General features: G+C 44.6%; 3 protein-coding genes across 8 annotated transcripts; 2 read left to right on the top strand and 1 right to left on the bottom strand.

The window, feature by feature from the left end:
- Positions 1–292: 292 nt before the first annotated feature.
- mboat2b (membrane bound O-acyltransferase domain containing 2b) lies at positions 293–9,280 on the bottom strand. The gene is made up of 13 exons (XM_037450055.2): positions 8,697–9,280; positions 7,057–7,202; positions 6,399–6,476; positions 5,737–5,832; positions 5,589–5,644; positions 5,447–5,501; positions 5,182–5,365; positions 4,466–4,658; positions 3,905–4,008; positions 3,749–3,813; positions 3,500–3,632; positions 2,814–2,965; positions 293–2,737 (listed from the first exon to the last, which is right to left on the bottom strand). Exons 1-13 carry the CDS (start codon positions 8,784–8,786, stop codon positions 2,566–2,568), a joined length of 1,524 nt encoding a protein of 507 aa, XP_037305952.1. The 5' UTR covers positions 8,787–9,280; the 3' UTR covers positions 293–2,565.
- Positions 9,281–9,824: 544 nt separating this feature from the next.
- On the top strand, positions 9,825–15,057 carry cep43 (centrosomal protein 43). 4 transcript variants are annotated; one of them, XM_037450038.2, is made up of 17 exons: positions 9,825–9,991; positions 10,262–10,321; positions 10,403–10,457; positions 10,933–11,021; positions 11,100–11,222; positions 11,327–11,383; positions 11,457–11,527; positions 12,083–12,144; positions 12,239–12,300; positions 12,388–12,447; positions 12,654–12,841; positions 13,244–13,315; positions 13,763–13,860; positions 14,002–14,070; positions 14,469–14,502; positions 14,583–14,670; positions 14,749–15,056. In XM_037450038.2, exons 1-17 carry the CDS (start codon positions 9,908–9,910, stop codon positions 14,827–14,829), a joined length of 1,353 nt encoding a protein of 450 aa, XP_037305935.2. In that variant the 5' UTR covers positions 9,825–9,907; the 3' UTR covers positions 14,830–15,056. The 4 variants fall into 4 exon arrangements, with proteins under 4 accessions (XP_037305935.2, XP_037305936.2, XP_037305937.2 ...); XM_037450039.2 differs by having other exon boundaries at positions 10,262–10,315; positions 14,749–15,054; XM_037450042.2 differs by having other exon boundaries at positions 9,917–10,044; positions 10,262–10,315; positions 14,749–15,055.
- A 451-nt stretch (positions 15,058–15,508) lies between these two features.
- Positions 15,509–20,412, top strand: ccr6a (chemokine (C-C motif) receptor 6a). Of its 3 annotated transcripts, none has more exons than XM_037450051.2 (3): positions 15,540–15,617; positions 17,666–17,752; positions 18,704–20,412. In XM_037450051.2, exon 3 carries the CDS (start codon positions 18,719–18,721, stop codon positions 19,838–19,840), a length of 1,122 nt encoding a protein of 373 aa, XP_037305948.2. In that variant the 5' UTR covers positions 15,540–15,617; positions 17,666–17,752; positions 18,704–18,718; the 3' UTR covers positions 19,841–20,412. The 3 variants fall into 3 exon arrangements, with proteins under 3 accessions (XP_037305949.2, XP_037305948.2, XP_062415814.1); XM_062559830.1 differs by having other exon boundaries at positions 17,666–17,904; XM_037450052.2 differs by lacking the exon at positions 17,666–17,752 and having other exon boundaries at positions 15,509–15,617.
- Positions 20,413–20,591: the final 179 nt, after the last annotated feature.

The following is a 20,591-nucleotide window of genomic DNA, read 5'->3' as shown; positions in this document are numbered from 1 at the left end:
GGGACGGCATTGGCGACTGACCGATGAAACTCTCTTACTGTGAAGGCCGGAAGCTGGGAACGACCCCATAAATGAATCTCCTTACTATTGGAATGGGCTAACTATAATAATGAGATTTGTTCTTCAGAGAATAGAGCTGAAATATTATAGAATTATAATATAATAAACAATATAATATTTATATAAATGTTTTAAAGGTTTTGCAGGTCTTTTTAACTTTAAATGTCAGTTTTAAGGAAATAACGCTGGTTGATCTTCATTGTACACAAAAACTCCATCATCACACATCATGAAGTGTCGAAATTGAGGTCTGTTTTTTATTGTATCTTGAAATGTATCAGATTATCTACTGACAAACATCCCACCACACTTTCCTTTTCAGTTAATTATTGAGTAAGAGAAAGAGAGATTTTAAACTTTTACATTCATCTGAGAAATTAGTATAGTTTTGTTTAACAAAAACAAGTTGTTTTCTTCTGATCAATTCCTCTCTTTAGAGTGATGGCATCATGTATTAAATGTATTAATGCGTCTGTGTGGTACCTGAAGCCTGGTCTTTTACATTCTTCATGTGAGGGATTATTAGAGTGTCTTATCAGGGTTTAAAGGGCACAGAGTAGGATGGTTCTTATCTACCTTTCACAGGTAGGCCCTTATCTCCCACCACAAACCTCACACACTTAATGTTAGATGTCAAAAAAATCCAAGGTTTAATCACATGATTTACAAAAAACAAACAGACAGTTTTCCATATACGGATACGTGGCCGTGAGAACATTTGTCTTTGTGAACGTCGTCATCGTTGGTTTTAAAATGAGGGAAATAAACATCACAGGAACGTTAAGAAATCTGCAAAAGGGACATGACAATGAACAAGTTGGTGGGGAAAAATATAGTGGATCCAAAAAGCCTTTAGTTCTCTCGTCCACTGACACTGATTAAAACCACAACATGGAGGAGCTGGGTCTTCAGAACCATGGCAACATGGCGGATGCTTCTCTTTGATCAACAGTCATGGAGTAACGGTTCCTAGCTCCGCTGAACGGTTCATCTTCTACAGTTACATGTTTTTCAGCCCAATTAAATCATAACCTGAGGCAAACCGTTCAACTTGATCAGATGAACCAGTTTCTTTAGCTAAATAAAATGGTTAAAGTGCCGTTAAGCCAAACTAACTGTTGTTTTCACGAAGCTGCTCAACTGAACCAAGCTGTTGACTCCATTGGTGTTTAATCAGAGACGAATCCGAAGCCTTATTCCCCTGCAGCCCAAAGCGTGTCCTCAAAACACAATTATAACACGACGTCTGTAAAAGCCTCAGACCAGGCAATAATGACTGTTGTATTATAAATGTTTGATCCATGGAGGTTTTATAGGATATTTTGTAAAACTTTCTTGAAGCAGAGACAAGCGATTAAAACAATCTGCAAGGTTATAATGCTGTTAAGTCAATGAGCAACGAGAGAAACACAACTGCACACGTTAAGGGGCCTACATACCAGAAGCCTAAACCCCCTGTGCCTCAGCTGACGGAACAGGCGCCATCTTTGGGACCAGATACATCAGTCGAGTTTAGCCTTAAGCCTTGTAGCGGGTCCATTAGCTACCAAACCATTAGCTAACAGAACCGTCAGAACCAGGAGCTCACCCCAACTGTTTGAACTTGTTACCCTGTATTTGAACTTTACATGACAGAGCTTTAGTTTGTGGGCTCAAGCTCCTTTCCTAACTTTAGTAAGACCTTTACTTCTTCAAGCTTTGTCACATCTTACATCACAACACGTCTCTAAATGACATAAATAGCAACTGGACATAAAACATGACATCTACAAATGTAAACACAACGTCCTCCTCATCATTCACACGCCAACAAAAAGTTAACACTTATCCGGCTAAGAAGCACTTTTTCTTGTAAAAGACCAAACAACTAAGGCGACTGAGTGTAATAATCATTGGCACTTTCTCCAAACTATAACTCAATGAATACTGTGATGTTGGGTTCAATAGATTACAGCACGATGAGTCAGATGGTCTGGAAGGAATGTGGTGGAGCTTCTTGGTTTACTTCTTTAATGCACCAACTCGCTGCTCGTGCTTTTCTCATTCATGTGCTCATTAAATCATCCTTTCATCCATCCATCTGCAGCTTTGTGAGCAGAGAGAACGCTGAGTCGGCTCAACGCATCGGGGCCGTGTCACCGCAAGAGAGCTGCCCTCTGGGAAGTTCTAGTACATAGATACATATAATATACACATGTACACACCGTATCTTCCATCATGGCACATCAACCTGAACCTGCTCCTTGGCCCCCAAAATATACTCTTCTGTTTTGAGTCCTTGCATACCACGACAAGCCTCCCACAACCCACGCCTTCGTATTTCCAGGCCCCACTTTGTTTGGCGTCGTCCTGTGAATCCAAATGATACGGTATTTTAAACTTGCGGTCGTGACCTTGATGTTTCAGAACCTGGACAGGAGGAAGGTTTGTTTAATGTGGTTCACCTTCTCTTCTCTCTATACAAGTTTATGGAAATAAAATGTTGTACGTGATGGTTCCACCGTCTCATGTGTCTTTTTCTTTCTGGCTGCAGTTGCTGTCTAAAGCCTCCTGGTGCTGCTGGACCCGCTCCTGTAGAAGGATTTTCTGCTGCTCTTCGAGGCGGAGATGTCTCGGTTTGACCGGCAGCGCTAAAGCTAGCAGTACGCAACCAATGTGGAGGCCAAAATACCAGGACCTGCAGGGAGGGGGGAACATGGTTAACCTGACCGGTCTATGTTGAACCACAGTTAATCCCCAACCTGCTGACGGACCTGTAGAACTTGATGGACGGGCCCACGGACAGAAGGACAAAAGGCACCACTGTGTAGCAGATGGCGATCTGAGTGGCTGCCCACGTGATGACATCATAGACCCGTTTGTGAGTGGGCGACTTCAGGAAGTGTGGTCGAACGTTGTGTCGGACCTGAGAGAATAAAACCTCAGCTAATAGCTAGCTAGCAAAATGTTAAGCTAACAGTTAGCGATGTGGATTGCAAGATAATAGCTAAAATGTAGTTAAGCTAACTTCTAACAGTTCGTTATTATGATTACAAGTTAACTGCCAGCAGTGAGTCGGGATTATAATGTAACTGCTAACAGGTAGTTATCAGGATTACAGGATAACAGTTAACAATTAGTTATCATAATTACAAGCTAACTGCTAACAGATAGTTATCATAATTACAAGCTAACTGCTAACAGATAGTTATCATAATTGCAAGCTAACTGCTAACAGATAGTTATCATAATTGCAAGCTAACTGCTAACAGATAGTTATCATAATTGCAAGCTAACTGCTAACAGATAGTTATCATAATTACAAGCTAACTGCTAACAGATAGTTATCATAATTGCAAGCTAACTGCTAACAGATAGTTATCATAATTGCAAGCTAACTGCTAACAGATAGTTATTATAATTGCAAGCTAACTGCTAAACGTTAGCATGGACGGCTCACCGCTCGAGCAGCCAGCGTGATGACGATGCCGGTGAGGAAGGTGAGGTAGTAGCCCGGATAAGCTCCGTGCCACATGGCTGACAGGATGAAGGTGGCCGCCGTAGGGTGGTAGGGACATCGCTCGTAACACACCCTGCGACATTTATAAAAATAAAAAAGGTAGATATCTTCCTGATGTTTAGGTACTGTGGTTCTACTGAAGATAAAGAGCACCAGAAACCAATGAAGACAGAAGAAATGTGTCCTGACCTTTTGAGCCAGTGAGCTGTCTGGATGTTCCAGTTGTCCAGGAACACTTTGAAGCTAGTGGCAAACTGGAAGGAAACAGGGAAAATCAGTCGTTTAGCAAGAGCGAAAAATCCTGAGTGACTCTATGTAAAGGTGAGTAGGGAATTGGGTTTGGACCTCGATGTTGAGGATCCTCAGGTTGGAGATGAGGTCCCAGCGAGGAGAGCCGTCGCTGTCGTAGCCGTTGAAGCCGAAGCCGGCAGCGTTGTTGATGGCGTCAGCTGAGGGTGAGAGAGAGGTAAGACCTGTGTCTGTGTATACACACACACATATATATATATGTTCAACATTTTCTGCCGCAAACAAAGGACACACCTCTTCAGACTTGACTAAAAAACACAAAACAAATTGTAGCACTTTGATTGTACTTATAATGGCTCTTATAGCAAGCTGTAAATCGGCATATTTGATGAAATTGCCCTTTGTTTCTTGTTCTTCTGGGTTTGTATCCCTATGGGTGAAATGCACTTGAAAGTCACTTTAGATAAAAGCGTCAGATAAATGACATGTAATTTAAAGTAATGTAACGTGAATAATGACCTCAGCTGCTTTACAAAAACACTGACGGAACGTGAAGAAGGATAAGAAATAAAAGAAGACGAAGAAGGAGAGAGGCAGAAGGAGAGGAAAAAGAAGAAGAAAAAACAGAAGAAGAAGGGAAGAAGAACAGACACCCACCCAGCGTCCACACAAAGTAGTACTTGGGCCTGGTCGTCAGCATGGACAGGTACAGGTACACCACCTGAGCGTAGAACGGCGTGTTGGCGATGAAGTCGTCGTCAATGTTCCGCTCCACCGGGAAAACTTTACATACCGACAGGAAGACGAGCAGGCAGAAAAAGGAGGAGGCCACCTTACGCACCACCTCCGTCTGAGCCAACACACATGGAGTCTAGGTTGGTCTTCATGAGACGTGGACGCAGACAACAAGACAGAAAGCTATAACGGCTTTTTGTAACATCCTGTCTCTGTCTGTGACATCTCATTAAACTAAAATGAATGCAATACAAAACAAACATACAGACACTCATACTTCTTAAAGTCGCTATGCAGACAATGTGTTGCTCTTCCCTCAGAAAATCTGAATTTTAGTTTTTGGCTTTTATTTTCCGAGACATTTTTTACAATTAGAACCAGAGTTGACCTTTCGCTAAGCCCTTCGCTAAGTTTCTGCTACTTATGTAACCATGGAGACCACATCGTCACGAGCTGAGGACTTTTCTTGTTTTGGTGAAAACAACCAACAATCAAGGATTGAAGGTAGGAGAATGAATGTTGCGGTTTTCAGGGATCAATATATCCCTCAGTCGGTCCAAATCTGATCCCAATTATATGTGTTTGATTATGTTCACTTTTGTGTGTAAAGACAGGTATCAAGTGGTCATGTGCCGTACGTTTGGGGAGGGTTCATTCCTCCTCAGCCTGCCGCTGGACTTCCTATCGCCCCCCTGGTCTCTATGGCGACGGGGGTCCCCTTCGATAAAGGCGATGTAGTCGTTGTAGGAGCTGGTAGGTCCCGCAAGGATCCCCATGAAGTTGCAGTTGTAGCTAAAATACTCCAGCAGACTGGGCATCCTCCTGTGGACACGCAAGACCAGTGAGGCTTGTTTCCATGCCAGGGAGGTATAAGGCCTGTCTCTAGGGAACCATAAAACAAACCGTATCGCCAACATCTTCTGCCCTGGAGTCAGGCTTTCCTCTTTGCGTGCCATCCCTGTGCATGGAGAACAAAAACACATGTGAAGATCAGACTCTAAACCGATAATGTGACCCCCACCCCCTGAAGGCGCCACCTCCTCACCGTCATGGATCTCGAAGGCCAGACTGGTTATCTTCTGCGTGATTACCATCATGGGGCTGCAGAGAGAAGAGACAGAAGCCTGTCATGATGCAGTGAGGATGTGGATGGGGGGGGGGGGGGGACAAAAGGACGTGGCAATGTCTCTCACCCGGTGAAGTCGGCAGAGTACATGCCGTAGTCGAAGACGTAGACCCTAGTGATCTGACACAGACTCAGGTAGCTTAGGGCCACCAGGAGGCAGTACCTGAAAACACAAGGAGGTCCTCGTTAGCGCTCATTTGGACTTGTGCTAGCCTGCCGCAACACCCCCTACAGGCAGCAGTGTCAAGTACAGCCACAATGACACCAACATCCACGACATGGTTTCCCCACTACCAGTAGCCCAGATTAAAATCCTGATCCTGCAACTGCACGTTGTCATGGAAGTAGTGGAGGAACAAAGTCAAAGGTCACCAACCAGGACTTAGTGGAAGTTCCAGGGACAAAGGTCACAGACCAGGAACCAATGGCAGACCAGGATCAAAGGTCTGTGACCATACCTTGGTGGAGGACCAGGGTCTAAGATTAAGGACCATAACCCAGTGGAGAACCAGGAACAAAGGACCCCAACCAACACTCGGTGCAAGACCAAGGTCTAAGATCAGGGACCAAGATCAAGTGGAGGACTATGGTCAGCAGTTCCACTCGCCCCATAATGAACCATCTCCATGATAACTGGATATCTCTTAAAGCACTGAACCGGATCCTCCAAACATCCCGTTGGGTTCCTGCTGATCCTCCCTGGTTTCACAAAGACTTCCTGAGGCTCACTTGTGCATGTGCTCCACTCCAGTGATGATCATGATGCCGTAGGTGAGTCCACTTTGAAGCAGGAAATGAAGAGCGTACCTGAACACACAAAAAATCGTCAGCTTCCAATCAAACGCCAGCAAACAAACACCTGACTTCATTAAATGAATCATGCTACAAATACTTATTTTGTCCGCAGTCCTTTTTAATTTATATATTGAGGACCTTTCCAAGCAGTTGAAAGCCTGTAATACTGGGTGCATTAATGATTAATGAATCATTATGTATGCAGATGATCTTGTGATTTTTAGTCCAAATAGTGCTGGTCTCCAGCAGCTCCTTAGTACATGTACTGTCTATGGTGTCTATTGTGCTCCAATTATAAAAAGACACGTCTACAGAGACTCCAAGTAGCTTCTAATGATGCCATGTGAATATTAGTAAAGAGGCCTAGATGGTGTAGAGCCAGTGAAACGTCAGTATTGTATTTTACTTTTTATATATATATTTACTGTTTTGTACTATCTGGACCTTGAGTCTGTAATAAAGAGTTGATTGATTGACATAGAGTACAACATTTTATTCACAATGTTTAGTGAGTAAAAGTAGAAAGATTTCACTTGATGAAATAAAACCTCTAACTCTGTTATTGTAACAAATGAGAATGTTCGTGTCCCACCAGCCGAAGCAGAAGAGAGCGAAGTAGAGTCCCAGTAAGGTGGCCACCAGGTGTCTGATGACGGGACTGGTTCTACTGGGATGGAGGAAGAGACGAAAGGAGAAGGCCGACAGCAGGGCGCAGAGCTGACACACCACAAAGTTGACCTGGTTAAGGACACACGATTATTACAGCTACACATAGTAGTATCATTCATACTATTAGTAGTATTTATGTTGATATTTTCTCGCTTGTGTATGTCTGGCATTCCACTGGCAACCCAACTAGAGACTGGTCCAACTACAGACTGGTCCAACTACAGACTGGTTCAACCACAGACTGGTCCAACCACAGACTGGTTCAACCACAGACTGGTCCAACTACAGACTGGTCCAACTACAGACTGGTTCAACCACAGACTGGTCCAACCACAGACTGGTTCAACCACAGACTGGTTCAACCACACACTGGTTCAACCACAGACTGGTCCAACTACACACTGGTCCAACTACACACTGGTTCAACCACAGGCTGGTCCAACTACACACTGGTCCAACTACAGACTGGTCCAACTACAGACTGGTTCAACCACACACTGGTTCAACCACAGACTGGTCCAACCACACACTGGTCCAACCACAGGCTGGTCCAACCACACACTGGTCCAACCACACACTGGTTCAACCACAGACTGGTCCAACTACACACTGGTCCAACTACACACTGGTTCAACCACAGGCTGGTCCAACTACACACTGGTCCAACTACAGACTGGTCCAACTACAGACTGGTTCAACCACACACTGGTTCAACCACAGACTGGTCCAACCACACACTGGTCCAACCACAGGCTGGTTCAACCACACACTGGTCCAACCACAGGCTGGTTCAACCACACACTAGTTGATCCCTTAATAGATTAATAACCAATTAATACAATTTAGTTGAGACATGTGAAGAGGCCAGAGGGAACCTTGTAACCAAACTAATAATCAATAATTAAACTCATCATCATTTAGGTCTAATATTAAGAAACATAAATACTGATACTTCAATTATCTATTTTATACAGCAGTTACTTCATTTTTACTCCTTGGTGGAAGTATTTAGGTACTCTCATATACAAATATTCAAAAATCAGTGTATTCCTGCGGGGACGTCACCAGATTACTCCGAGATTAAATACTCAAACATATTGTCATAAATAGGACTGATTAAGTAAATGTATCGTGTCTGAAATAAGTCCCTGAAATGAGTCCAATAAACATCATCAATACATCATCTTCTGTATTTAATATCTCATTGTTTACATGGAGCTGTTATTATTCTTATTATTGTCGTGTTCACATACTGTGACCTCAGAGTCAATCAGCTGATCTCTGATTTATCCGGATTCTCTTCATCATCATCATCATCTTCATCATCACACCCGCTAGAGCCTCTTCATTGGACACAATGTTTCAGCTTCCTTCCTGTCTCGCTGTCTGTCCCTTTCTGTCTGTCCCTCTCTGTCCTCTCTGTGTTCGCGGCCTCCTTCCATTTTCAAACCCGTCGGTCCGATCCGACTCGGGTTTTTTTCTTGGCCGCGCACGTCGCTTTATTCTCGGCTTGTCGGAAAACCGGAGAGCCGGTGCTGCGGGACGCATCCCGGAGGATCTCACCTGGTCCAGCGGCAGGTTGGTGATCTCGCTGACGGGCTGCAGCAGGCTGGAGCCGGTGCAGGCCGTGGATCGGCTGTCTTCGGCGGCCATCGCTCCGGGTTCTTGTGGCGGCTCAGAGGCGGGCGGGCGGAGGCTCCGTGATCCGCCGATGGTCCGTTTGTGTGTCTGTTTGTCCTGCTGCTGATGCTCCTTCCTCCTCCTCCTCCTCCTCTTCTTCTTCTTCCTGTTCCTCCTCCTCCTTCTCAGACCGTCTGCCCCCACCCCGCCTGCCTTCCTCCCTTTGAGACCCCCTCTTTATACTCCCCACACATCCATTTCTTCTGCTCCTTTTATTCTCTTATTCTCGTGTTCTCTTTCCTCCTTTTATTCTCCTCCCTCATTTTTGTATTCTTGTATGCTCTATTTTGTCCTCCTCTTCCTCACATCTATCTCTCTTTGATCTGTATCCTCTGTATGCTGAGATGCACCTTCTTCCTGCTTACAGGTTGTTCCCGATGTTTCTCCTATGACGTCATAATCGGTCTGATGTTTCTTTCTTCACTTGTTTATCTTAAAGCACCAACAAGCGTTAATGTGACAGAAGTGTTTGGTGATGGAGGAGGAGATGATGCTTTACAATAAAAACATCTGGATCTCCATAAAAGTCAATTGTTGTGATTTCATTCATCTGCTGGAACAACAAATCGAGGAGAAACAGAGATTCCAGGTGCATGCTGGTCCATATTTATGTTTTTTATCAATAAAAAAAGATACATTCCTCTGTTACCCATATAATGAATTAGTACTAGCTTTAATATGTATCTTTGAAGTGCGGAAGACAAACATACAACCAAGTTAAATACAAATAAATAAATCATAATTTCCTTTAAAGAAAATACTCATTTTCCACAACAGCAGAAAAACATCTTCTGAAAAAGAAAATGTATAATCATAATGATGAATCATAACATTACGACACATGTTTTTCAGGCTACAATAAAAACGACATAAGAGCGTCTATATTTGTGAAAAACAAACAAATTTCCATGAATTTCCATGAATCATTTCTAAGGAATAAAAAGCACATTTTCCGTTTCTGTCCGTTCGCTGTTTCCGGCCTGCAGGTGGCGCAGTCTTTCAGGACACCATGTTAAATAGTAGAAGAAGAAGAAGACTCTTCCGGGTTGGTTTGTTTTGCTTTTGTTGTCCAGGCAGTTAGCTTCAAGCTAAACATGTCAGCTACAGAGGACGACACCGAGCTACGGGACCTGCTGATCCAGAACCTGGAGAACAACGGAGTCCTCAACAAGCTCAAGGTCCGAAACACTCCATCAAAGTTTTGTTAAGTCTCCGCCCGGCTCGCGATGACGTAAGCGTACCTGTTGCCACCTTAGGGTTAGCAATGCTAGGCTAATGTTAGCGCTGCTGTAACTTTGCATTTAATTAACGTTATTAGTGGGTCACATGAACGTGACACATTCTCACCGGGTTATAGTTAAACGTCTCAATTGTGCTCTGATATGTGGTGGTGGCCCATTAGTTGGCTAATGAAAGCACGTAGATCTGAAGGTCTTCTCCTCCTGCAGGCAGAGATGAGGGCAGCAGTGTTCCTCGCGATGGAGGAGCAGGACAAACTGGAGGTGAAGGTTCGGGCTGCTGTTGGTAGAATAAAGCTTCTTATGGAGATAACAAACTATGTTTATTATATTATTATGTTTTTTTATTAGAATAAAAGTCCACTAGTCAACGAGAACCTGGAGAAATGTCTCAACACCAGAGAAGGTGAGTCTTCTGCTCTTTGTGCTGTCCTCTTCACATTTACACTGACCGGTGACCTGAGTGAGTCCCTGGTCCATCCTCACCCTAGCGTTCCTTGGGGGGCCGTTGGGATTGGGCCCTGGAGACATCTCCACACCACAGTGCACATCACCAGGGCAGTTTATCCTCTACTTCCTGCTTGTCACCAGAAGGTGGAGCCTGGAGCCTTCAAACCAACCAGAGGAACTTCTTCTCTGGTGTAATTTACAGCTGCTAGACTTCTAATAATATAGTAATATTCATATTTAACGCTCTTGATGAACAAAAGGCTCAGTGATTCTTGGAGCTTCTCCAATATTCATGATGATGACGACACCATTCTGTTTTCTCGCCTCTGATCACGTGACATTGTAAACAACAACCCATCAGTGTTCAGGTCACATGACCTAAGAAGTGCAGCTCAGTGAGGACGATGTGTTCAGGTGTCGTCTCCCTGCAGGACGTCTGGTGGCCGGTCTCATCGTCGACTTCCTGCAGGTCTTTAACCTGGACTTCAGCCTGGCAGTGTTCCAGCCGGAGACCAACTCGGTGAGTGTGAGGACGCAGAGTCTGTCTCACTGTCCAGCTGTCTCTGTCCCTCATTGTGTGTCTCTCTCCTGTGATCAGCTCAACAGTGTGGACAGTCGTGATCTTGTCTGTAGAGATCTTGGTCTCTCAGAGTCTGAGGTGAACAGGAAGTGTCCTCTGCTGCTGGAGCTGGTGACGAGAGGACGACACAAAGCTGCTGAGGTGAGACGCTTGGACATAAAGGCTCTGACTATAGAACATATTCCACATGTAGGACTCTGCTTCATTCTGACTGATGGGTGAAATAAAGTGATGTCGTCTCACAGGAGCCGTCTCAGAAACACATCGCACTCGCTAGGAAGAAGTTCGACTTCTACGACAAGGTGTGTGTGATTCTGTGTGATGTCATCAGTCTCTGGCCAATCACAACTCGGCTAATGTGCTGTCGTTCTTCAGGACGGGAACGGCTCGGTTGGAAGAGAAGATCTGAAGAACGTCTTCACAGATCTGTTCCCCGGTTTGAACAAGTAGGACACACACACACACACACACACACACACACAGTCTCTCTCTCACACACACACACACACACAGTCTCTCTCTCACACACACACACACACACAGTCTCACTCACTCACTCACTCACTCACTCACTCACTCACTCACTCACTCACACTCTCTCACACACACACACACAGTCTCTCTCTCTCTCTCACACACACACACACACACAGTCTCTCTCTCTCTCTCACACACACACACACAGTTTTTCAGTGAAACTATGACATGATGATTGTTTAATTCATCTGGAACCTGAAGCTGTAAAGGTCATGTTCTAGTTCTAGTTGTCATGGTTCTGTTTCTATAAATAAGGACTTTTATTTTGAAAATGAAGACCACGTTCATAGATGTGTATTTTATAGGATTATAGTGAATATCATTTAATTTACAAACAAATAACACATTTTATGTCATCGCCCGTTCTTTTGAGAAAGTAAAACATAATAAAATCCTGATGATCAGCTGACTGAACAAACCATCGTTACAAAGTTCTTAACATGAAGGGACACGTGTCTCCTCAGGACCATGTTGGAGCACTTCATCACCGATGAGCTCCGAGCTGCAGACCAGAGCTTCTCCTGCAGTAGGTTTTATATATAATATATATATGAGTGTATAAATATATAATGTATGTGTGGGGTTTCTCATATTGACTCACTTCTGTTTCTGCCTCACAGCTGTTGACTTCCAGATGTTCGTGGGCCTCTACAAGCGTCTCTTCTCCCAGTGCAGAGCTGTGGTGAGTTCAGGTGCAGCCTGTCATTAAAGAACTCCATGTATCTTGTGTACACAATTGTCTCCTGCTGACCTCCTCCTCCTCCTCCAGGTGTTTCAGGACCCTTCAGGGGGGTCTCCTGAGGAGAAGGTCCTCTCGCCTGTCACTAAGGTGAGTTACAAGTGCATAAAGGACTGTGATTGGCTGTTTGGACTGATGCCCTTCAGCCTTAAAGGAGGACATTCACACGTCCTGTTACTGTGACATCATCAGTTCACCATTGATATATTATCCATCACACCACATCCATTAATGTTATAAAATCAATATTGTTTAAGATTCTTCATGTCCCTCTTGTCGTGTCTCTGTGTCCTCAGCATCTGGACAGTACGGCCTCTCCGGGTACAGTAGACGTCCAGCTGCCAGGTTCTAGACCCGGTGGGGCGTCTCTGTGCCTTGAGAGGAGGCCCGAGGAAGAGGAGGAAGAGGAGGAGGAGGAGGAGGAGGATGGCGGGGATTCGTTCTTTGACGACCCGATGCCCAAACCACAGAAGACCTACGGCTGGTGAGGACACGTGACCTTTAACCTCTGACTTGTCTCCCCTGAGGACCTCATCCTACTGTAGGCTGTGATTGGATCAGTCCGGGTCACATGACGTCACTCTGTAGAGGAACCCTAGGGTAAAGTTAGCGTAGTATAGAAAATCCCTTCTTTATCCGACTTCCTAACCTCTATCTCTTTGTCCTCTGGTTTCACAATAAAAGCTTTGTCTTTCTTTACAGTCCTTGCACTGTAATGTCCATCTACAATGTCCTTTTTTTCTCCTGTACTCCCTCTTCCTGTCTCCTTATGTCCTACCTACCTTACCTGTCCTGCTGTATCCATCTATTCTCCCTACCTGTACCATGTCCTCTCTTCCTGTCTTTCCTTCCCCTACCTGTGCGTCCCCCCCCTCTCAACCTGCAGTGACGTCCCCCTGAGGAAGGAGTGTCTCTCTGCGCCAGTTGTGTCCCCCGTGAGGAGGGACAGCCTCAGCGAGTGAGTCGCTACGTCCTCGTGTCTGAATAGACAGGCGCGTGGTTTTCCCAGCATGCATCAGCGGTGACTCCGTGTTTGGTGATGGCCGCTGAAGCCCTGGTCCACGCTCCCGCTTTGACCTGTGATGTCATCAGCAGCTCGCGCGTGATGTCATCAGTAGGCTGAACGCTGAGATGTGAACAGTGTTTGACCTTGTGGGACATCACTGAGACGTCTCAGAGGAGGAGGACGTCCTCTGAGAGGACAGCAGAGGGGGGACACTGGGATTGTGGATCATTCAGTTCAGTTTGGACTCAAACTGCTTCTTGATCAATAAAGTTTTGATTGTAATAATAAGCTGGACAGTAAAAACCAATATACCAATATTATATTGTAATTACAGTAAAGTCCTTTGATGTGGACTCGCGTCCGTCCCTCTGTCCTGAACGTCTTCATCCTGTTTCCCAGGAAGGGGGGGGCCAGAGGGAGTCCAGCCGGGTCCCCGGGACCAGGAGGAGGAGCCAAAGGAGGAAGCAGCGCGTCGGAGCAGAGCCACAGCAGGACCGGTCAGCTGATTCACTTCCCATGATGCACTGCGTCTCTGCACCTTCTGTTTGGCTCGATGTTCTTGTGATGTTCAACTAATGGAGTCTACTCTGAAGGTACATGAACATGCTGACCCTCTGTTGACCTTTGTGTCCCTGCAGGACCTCAGGCCTCCAGACGCCTCAGAGACTCCAAGGCCGCCATCGATCCAACCGGATCCCTGCATTTAGGTACGACCCGCTTTTATTGTGAAAGGTAGCAATCTGGAATCTGAGTAGATTTGAGAACTCACCTGTTGAGAGGAGATGCTCCTCATGACATCACGGAGCCCCTGAAAGAAACTTTGACTTTTTACTAATCCATAATTCATTAAATCACAGTAATGATGTCATGATGATGTCATGCACTCAGGCAGGACGAGGTCATGTATTTGAATGGTAGATGGAGGTGGGTGAGTTGATGCTGATTTGAAGCCCCGCCCATCAAATGAAGCGACATGACGTGACATGAAAATGTTTACTGTGAAGAACTTTGATCATTTTTACTACCAAGTAAGTTAAAATGACACCTGGCAGCCATTTTGAAATGTTTAATATAAAACCACAACTTGTTTTGTTCTTTATCCCAGACGACGACGTTGAATACGACGACGACTTCAACAGGTGAGAGCCGCTGGGTTCTTCTTCTGTGGTTTTTCACCGAGGTTTGTGTAAACGCCGTGTGACGTGTTTGTTGATCAAAGCCATCGGTCGGACCTCTCAAAGAGCGAGCTGAGCATCGGGGAGGAGATCGAGGAAGTCTCCATCGAGGGACCCGACGTCAGCAACCAGGTGACCTCACTTCCTGCCGCGTACTGTCTCTTTAAGAGAAGGGCCTGGCTCACCCAGTGTGCTCTGTTTGCTCTGCAGGGGGGGGACAGCACGCAGGACCTGAGCGTCTCTCAGCTCAGCCGGAGTCACGGGGCCGACTACATGGAGGAGGTGCCCTGAGCCTCCCAGCATGCACCTCTTCCTCCTCCCCCTCCATATTTAAGTCTACACCTTAAACAAGCCAATAAAGTCATTCGTATCCTCCGTTTGTTTCTGATTTACTCCTCTGTGAGCCGATGGAGGGTTTAACGTTGCCATGGTTACTGCAGGTTCTTTATTTACATGAAACGTGTAAAACCCACAATAGTATGATTTAAAATAAATTGTGTTACTGATGAGATTATTGTAGAATTACATTAAATAAACATCTAGTTTCCCTTAAAATGTTTCCAATCATTTTTATTTCAAAAAATATTTTCTGGTGTAAAGAAAGTATTGAATATATAGAAACTACAGAAAGGTCTCTGTTAAATAGTAATATTTGTGGCTTTCAGTTTGCACTGAATCAGTGCTTTACATTAAATGTCATTTAGCTGATGCTTTTATCCAAAGCAACTTACATTGCATTATAACAATTTTGCCTGAGGAGCAGTTAGGGGTCAGGTGTCTTGCTCAAGGACACTTCGACATGGCACATGGAGCAAGAGGGATTCAAACCACCAACCTTGTGGCTACCAGCGCATCACGCTACTCGATGCACCACCAACGCCCCTTTACTTCCTGTTCAGATACACTAACAATTAAAGCATAGGCACCTGAACGCATCGTGTGTGTGCGTGTGTGAGTGTGTGTGTGTGTGTGTGTGTGTGTGTGTGTGTGAGTGAGAGAGACACAAAGGGCTTGACACATTTCCCTTTTCAGTTTTTCGTGTTCATCTTCGTAGAAACGACGACGGCAACTTCAGCTCAGTGAGTTGTCTTTTGTTTATTAATGTTTCATCTTTTGTTGTTTTGTTTGCTGTTTATGTGACTTAAGAGCAGAATAGATCATTTAGTTCTTCACAGAGACATGTTACATAACTAATTAAGTTAATGAATGTTAGTGTCAAACAGACCTTTGTTCATCTAGAATATCAACAGGACGCAATGTTTTTCATTTAAGCAGCAAGATGAGAAATGCTTTTATTTCTTTTTGGTTTACACCAACAATTGAAATTTATATTAAATGAAGTTTAATCTAAAACTTTAATTAATAATATTTCTAAGCAACCCTAAACATGGAATCAGAAACACCCTTCTTCCCTTTATTAAATACATTCAATTCAATTTATTTTGTATAGCCCAAAATCGCAAATTACAAATTAGCCTCAGAGGGCTTTACAGTCTGTACACATGCAACATCCTCTGTCCCGAAACCCTCACATCGGCACAGGAACAACTCCCCAAAATATGAAAAAAACCCTTCAATGGGGAAAAAAGGGAAGAAACCTTAGTGAGAAGGTCAGAGGAGGATCCCTCTCCTGGGATGGAAAGACTGACATGGATGTCATGTGTACACAATAGAGTACACACTGACACTGTAGTGGTGTTAGGTGGTGTTGGGTTGTGTAGTCGTGTTAGGTGGTGTAGTGGTGTTAGGTGGTGTTGGGTTGTGTAGTGGTGTTAGGTGGTGTTATATAGTGTAGTGGTGTTAGGTGGTGTTGGGTTGTGTAGTGGTGTTAGGTGGTGTTATATAGTGTAGTGGTGTTAGGTGGTGTTGGGTTGTGTAGTGGTGTTAGGTGGTGTTATATAGTGTAGTGGTGTTAGGTGGTGTTGGGTTGTGTAGTGGTGTTAGATAGTGTAGTGGTGTTAGGTGGTGTTGTGTAGTGGTGTTAGGTGGTGTTGGGTTGTGTAGTGGTGTTAGGTGGTGTTAGATAGTGTAGTGGTGTTAGGTGGTGTTGGGTTGTGTAGTGGTGTTAGGTGGTATATAGTGTAGTGGTGTTGGGTTGTGTAGTCGTGTTAGGTGGTGTTAGATAGTGTAGTGGTGTTAGATAGTGTAGTGGTGTTGGGTTGTGTAGTGGTGTTAGGTGGTGTAGTGCTGTTAGGTGGTGTTATATAGTGTAGTGGTGTTAGGTGGTGTTGGGTTGTGTAGTGGTGTTAGGTGGTGTGTTTACTCTCATGTGCAGTGATGCATCGAGTACTTCCGCCTTGGTAAACATAAAGTACAATGCTTCACCTGTGCAGGTGTTTGAGGGAAGTCCTGATTTAGAGGAAGTCCTTAAAGACACCTGGTCAGGTGACTCAGCAGGTTTAAGAGCAGAAAAACAGATCAAAAAGAACAAGAACTCAAGTCCTGCTTCAGATCCTCACTGAGTGGAAGTAGGTGAAAGGAAGCGAGATAAGAACTGTTCTGATTGTCTAACGCTGAGGAAAGGAGCTTCTATGCTTCCTTACTTGGCTCCTTTAGCATAGGAGCCACCAGACCTCCTTCATGAAAGGAAGATTATTCCGTCACACAATTTCATGCAGCGGCAACATTTAAATGTGTCCTCTCTAGACGTCACTAACGTGTGTCTCCGTCCATTACTGGAAGTAGAGTCCCATTCACTGAACTCCTCATGACCATCTTCCCTTGACCCCGTGACCCTTTTCACCAAAGTCAAGGAAAGGTGGTGGAATAGATGTTGGGAGGTCATCCTTTTGACCATTTTAATCCAGCCCAGTTGTTGTTGTCGGACCCCAACTAACATTTCACAAACAGGAAGTCAAGAGGACAAGAAGGGGAGCAGGACGAAAGGTTTGAGGAACAGATGGAACATCTTGTTTATTGAAGGATTGATTCACTGTTCACAAAATCCAGATTGGAGAGTGAATCCTTTTAGGAGCAGATGAAAAATGCTTTAGACAAAATAAACTAATCATCTGAGTTGATTTAACTCTGATTTAAAACCTGAAGGTAAGGTTTAAACCGACAACAGATGAAGATTTAATAACTAAACTGCAATCACTCGCTCTCTGCCTCTTCTGCTTTTCTGCAGACTTCCTCTCACACAAGAACAAACATTCTGCCGCTCAGAGCCTCCTTCCACCACAACTGGGACACAGAATCGAACCCTCGAACAGATGTGCTACTTTCATCTTGGTTCCATACCTCTGTTTGTTTTATGGTTTTTACTTCAGACTTTATGAGCGTGAGAACCAGAGGAGGCTGTGAAGGTTTTTTAAAATGTCTTAATTTTACTCACAGGCTGCTGGTTATTATTCTGTATTAAATCAGGTGAGCTGTAAGTGAGGTCATCATCTATTCAGCTTAAAATCACAATATATCATTTCATTTTAGTTTCTTTAAATTTTGTCAAAGTAAATCCAAATATGGCAAAGAAAATGCTTTAAACATGCTTCAGACAACAGCGTGTTGGTGAGCTACTGTGGAAGCTATCTGAGCGCTAACAGGCCAGCACACTAGTAGCATCATGCTGCTAACCTTCTCCAATAGCTCATGGGATTAGCCCGATGACTAGCTGACAGCTAACGGCCAAGTTACTAACCAGAGAAGAATGAGTCAGTACAAGGTTCATTCAACGGGATGATGAAGATTTGTTTTTTACCCACCTAGCCAGCATGCTAATTTCACCATGATTAATGCTACAGTCAATGCAGTTAAATCATAGATTATGGTAACAAAATGTATGAACTAATCAACATTTTAAAATATGCGATTACATGCTAGCTTGGTATCTTTACGCTAGTAATGTGTATTCTAGCAATTAGCATGGGCGAGTTACAGGGTAAACCGAATTTCATAGGGAAAAATCTATTTCAGTCTCTGAAACATTATATTTACATATAATACATAGCATTTGTAAACTTTGCAAACATGTGAAGGACCCCAGTACATCAACAACATCCTTAGATACACAGATGTGTTGGCGGTTTAGTTTTTTTGCTAAAAACTGAAAGGCGTGTTTGTAGTGTTTCTTTTTCGTTTAAATACTGAAAGATTAATCTTTTGCTAATATCTATAGGTTTTAACGTACTGGTAAGCTCAATGTTGGGTGTCCCTATTCTCTTCACAGCACAATAAGAAGACGATGGACTTCTTGGGTTACGACTATGACACGGACTTAAACGACTCCAACTATGACCTGAACGAACCCTGCATGCAACAGAAGAACACCAACATCGAACTGGTGGTCGGTCCATATGTCCACTCCATCATCTGCATCCTGGGCCTGGTGGGCAACAGCCTGGTGATCGTCACCTACGCCTTCTACAAGAGGACCAAGTCCATGACAGACGTTTACCTGCTGAACGTGGCCGTGGCGGACCTCCTGTTCGTGGCGTCGCTGCCCCTCATCGTCTACAATGAGCTGTCCTCTTGGTCCATGGGTCCGGTCGCCTGCAAGCTGCTGCGCGGCTCCTACAGCATGAACCTGTATGGCGGCATGCTGCTGCTCGCCTGTGTCGGTACAGACCGCTACGTGGCCATCGTCCAGGCCCGCCGCAGCTTCCGGCTGCGCTCGCTGCGGTACAGCCGCCTGATCTGTGGTATCGTGTGGTCGGCTGCGCTGCTGCTGTCCTTGCCAACTTTCTACTTCTACCACTGGTATGAGCCGTCCCACAAAATGTACGCCTTCGTGAACGAGAGCAACCGCACAGCCGAGCTGCCGCATTACGTCTGTGAGTTCTGGTTCACGGACAACTCCACAGCCTTGAGGACCAAGGTTGCGGTGCCGGGAACTCAGCTGGCCGTGGGCTTCTTCCTACCGCTGCTGGTCATGGTCCCCTGCTACGGCGCCATCGTCGTCACGCTGATGAAGGCCAGGAACTTCCAACGGCACAAGGCGGTGCGTGTGGTGCTGGCCGTGGTAATGGTGTTTGTGGTTTGCCACCTACCCTACAACGTCACGCTGTTGTACGAGACGGTCCGAATGTTCCAGCTGTACTCCTGCGACGAGATAGATGTGCTGAAAGCGGCCAAGACGCTGACACAGACCATTGCTTACCTGCACTGCTGCCTGAACCCAGTTCTGTATGCCTTCGCCGGGGTGAAGTTCAGGAACCATTTTAGAAGTATCGTCATGGACCTCTGGTGTCTAGGCAAGAGGTACATCGCTCCACGCCGCTTCTCCAGAGTCACCTCAATGATCTACGTGTCTGCACGCCGCTCGGTGGACGGATCCGGTGAAAACGGGTCTTCATTCACCATGTGAGACCAGAACTACTCCCTGGGAGCCGGACACCCAGAACAAAAAGACTCTAGACCTCATGAATAAAAAAAAAAGAATCAAAGTTTTATGCCTCACAACGATGAGAGTAGTTGACAGTCGTGTCCTGGTCATCTGTGGTCATTTTTCAGTTGAATGCATCCTGTGAATCTGGTGATTCATTGGTGCACCTTTGGGTAAATTTCCACCGCAGACATCAGGTGTTAATATAAAAAGGACTCAGAGCAACCTTCGAAATTAAATACAGGAACTGCCTTGAAAAAGAAGGTTTCATTTTAAGGAGCAGTTGTTTCCTTAAGGCTTTAGTTCTTTGTGTTCTTTGTCCTACTTTTAAATTAATCACAAGTTTTAAAACCGGCTGAGAAGTTTTAAGTAATTTACATTTGAATATTTGTCTCTGTAACATCCAGTGATTTGAGTTATTTCCTTCTTGAGTCTTTATTCTTTTCGGACTCAGTTTCCTGTGACATTTGTTAACTTCTATTACATCAAACCTGATGAATGTAATAAAATGGTTCTGTGTGACGAAATAAAAAAGCATAATTCTTACCCAAACCTTACTAGTGCTGCCTCACAATCATTTCAGTTCCTGATCTATATGTTATGTATATTTATGAAGATATGTTTATATTTGTGTGTGTTCAGAGAGGAAGGAAACACTTTAATGTTCTAGTAGAACTGGTTTCTCACAAGCATCAAAATATACTCAGTTCTCATTCTGCAGAGTATTTGTGTC

Source organism: Pungitius pungitius, chromosome 20 (genome assembly GCF_949316345.1).
Source record: "Pungitius pungitius chromosome 20, fPunPun2.1, whole genome shotgun sequence".
NCBI lineage: Eukaryota > Metazoa > Chordata > Actinopteri > Perciformes > Gasterosteidae > Pungitius > Pungitius pungitius.
This window is presented reverse-complemented; position numbering and strand designations above follow the sequence as displayed.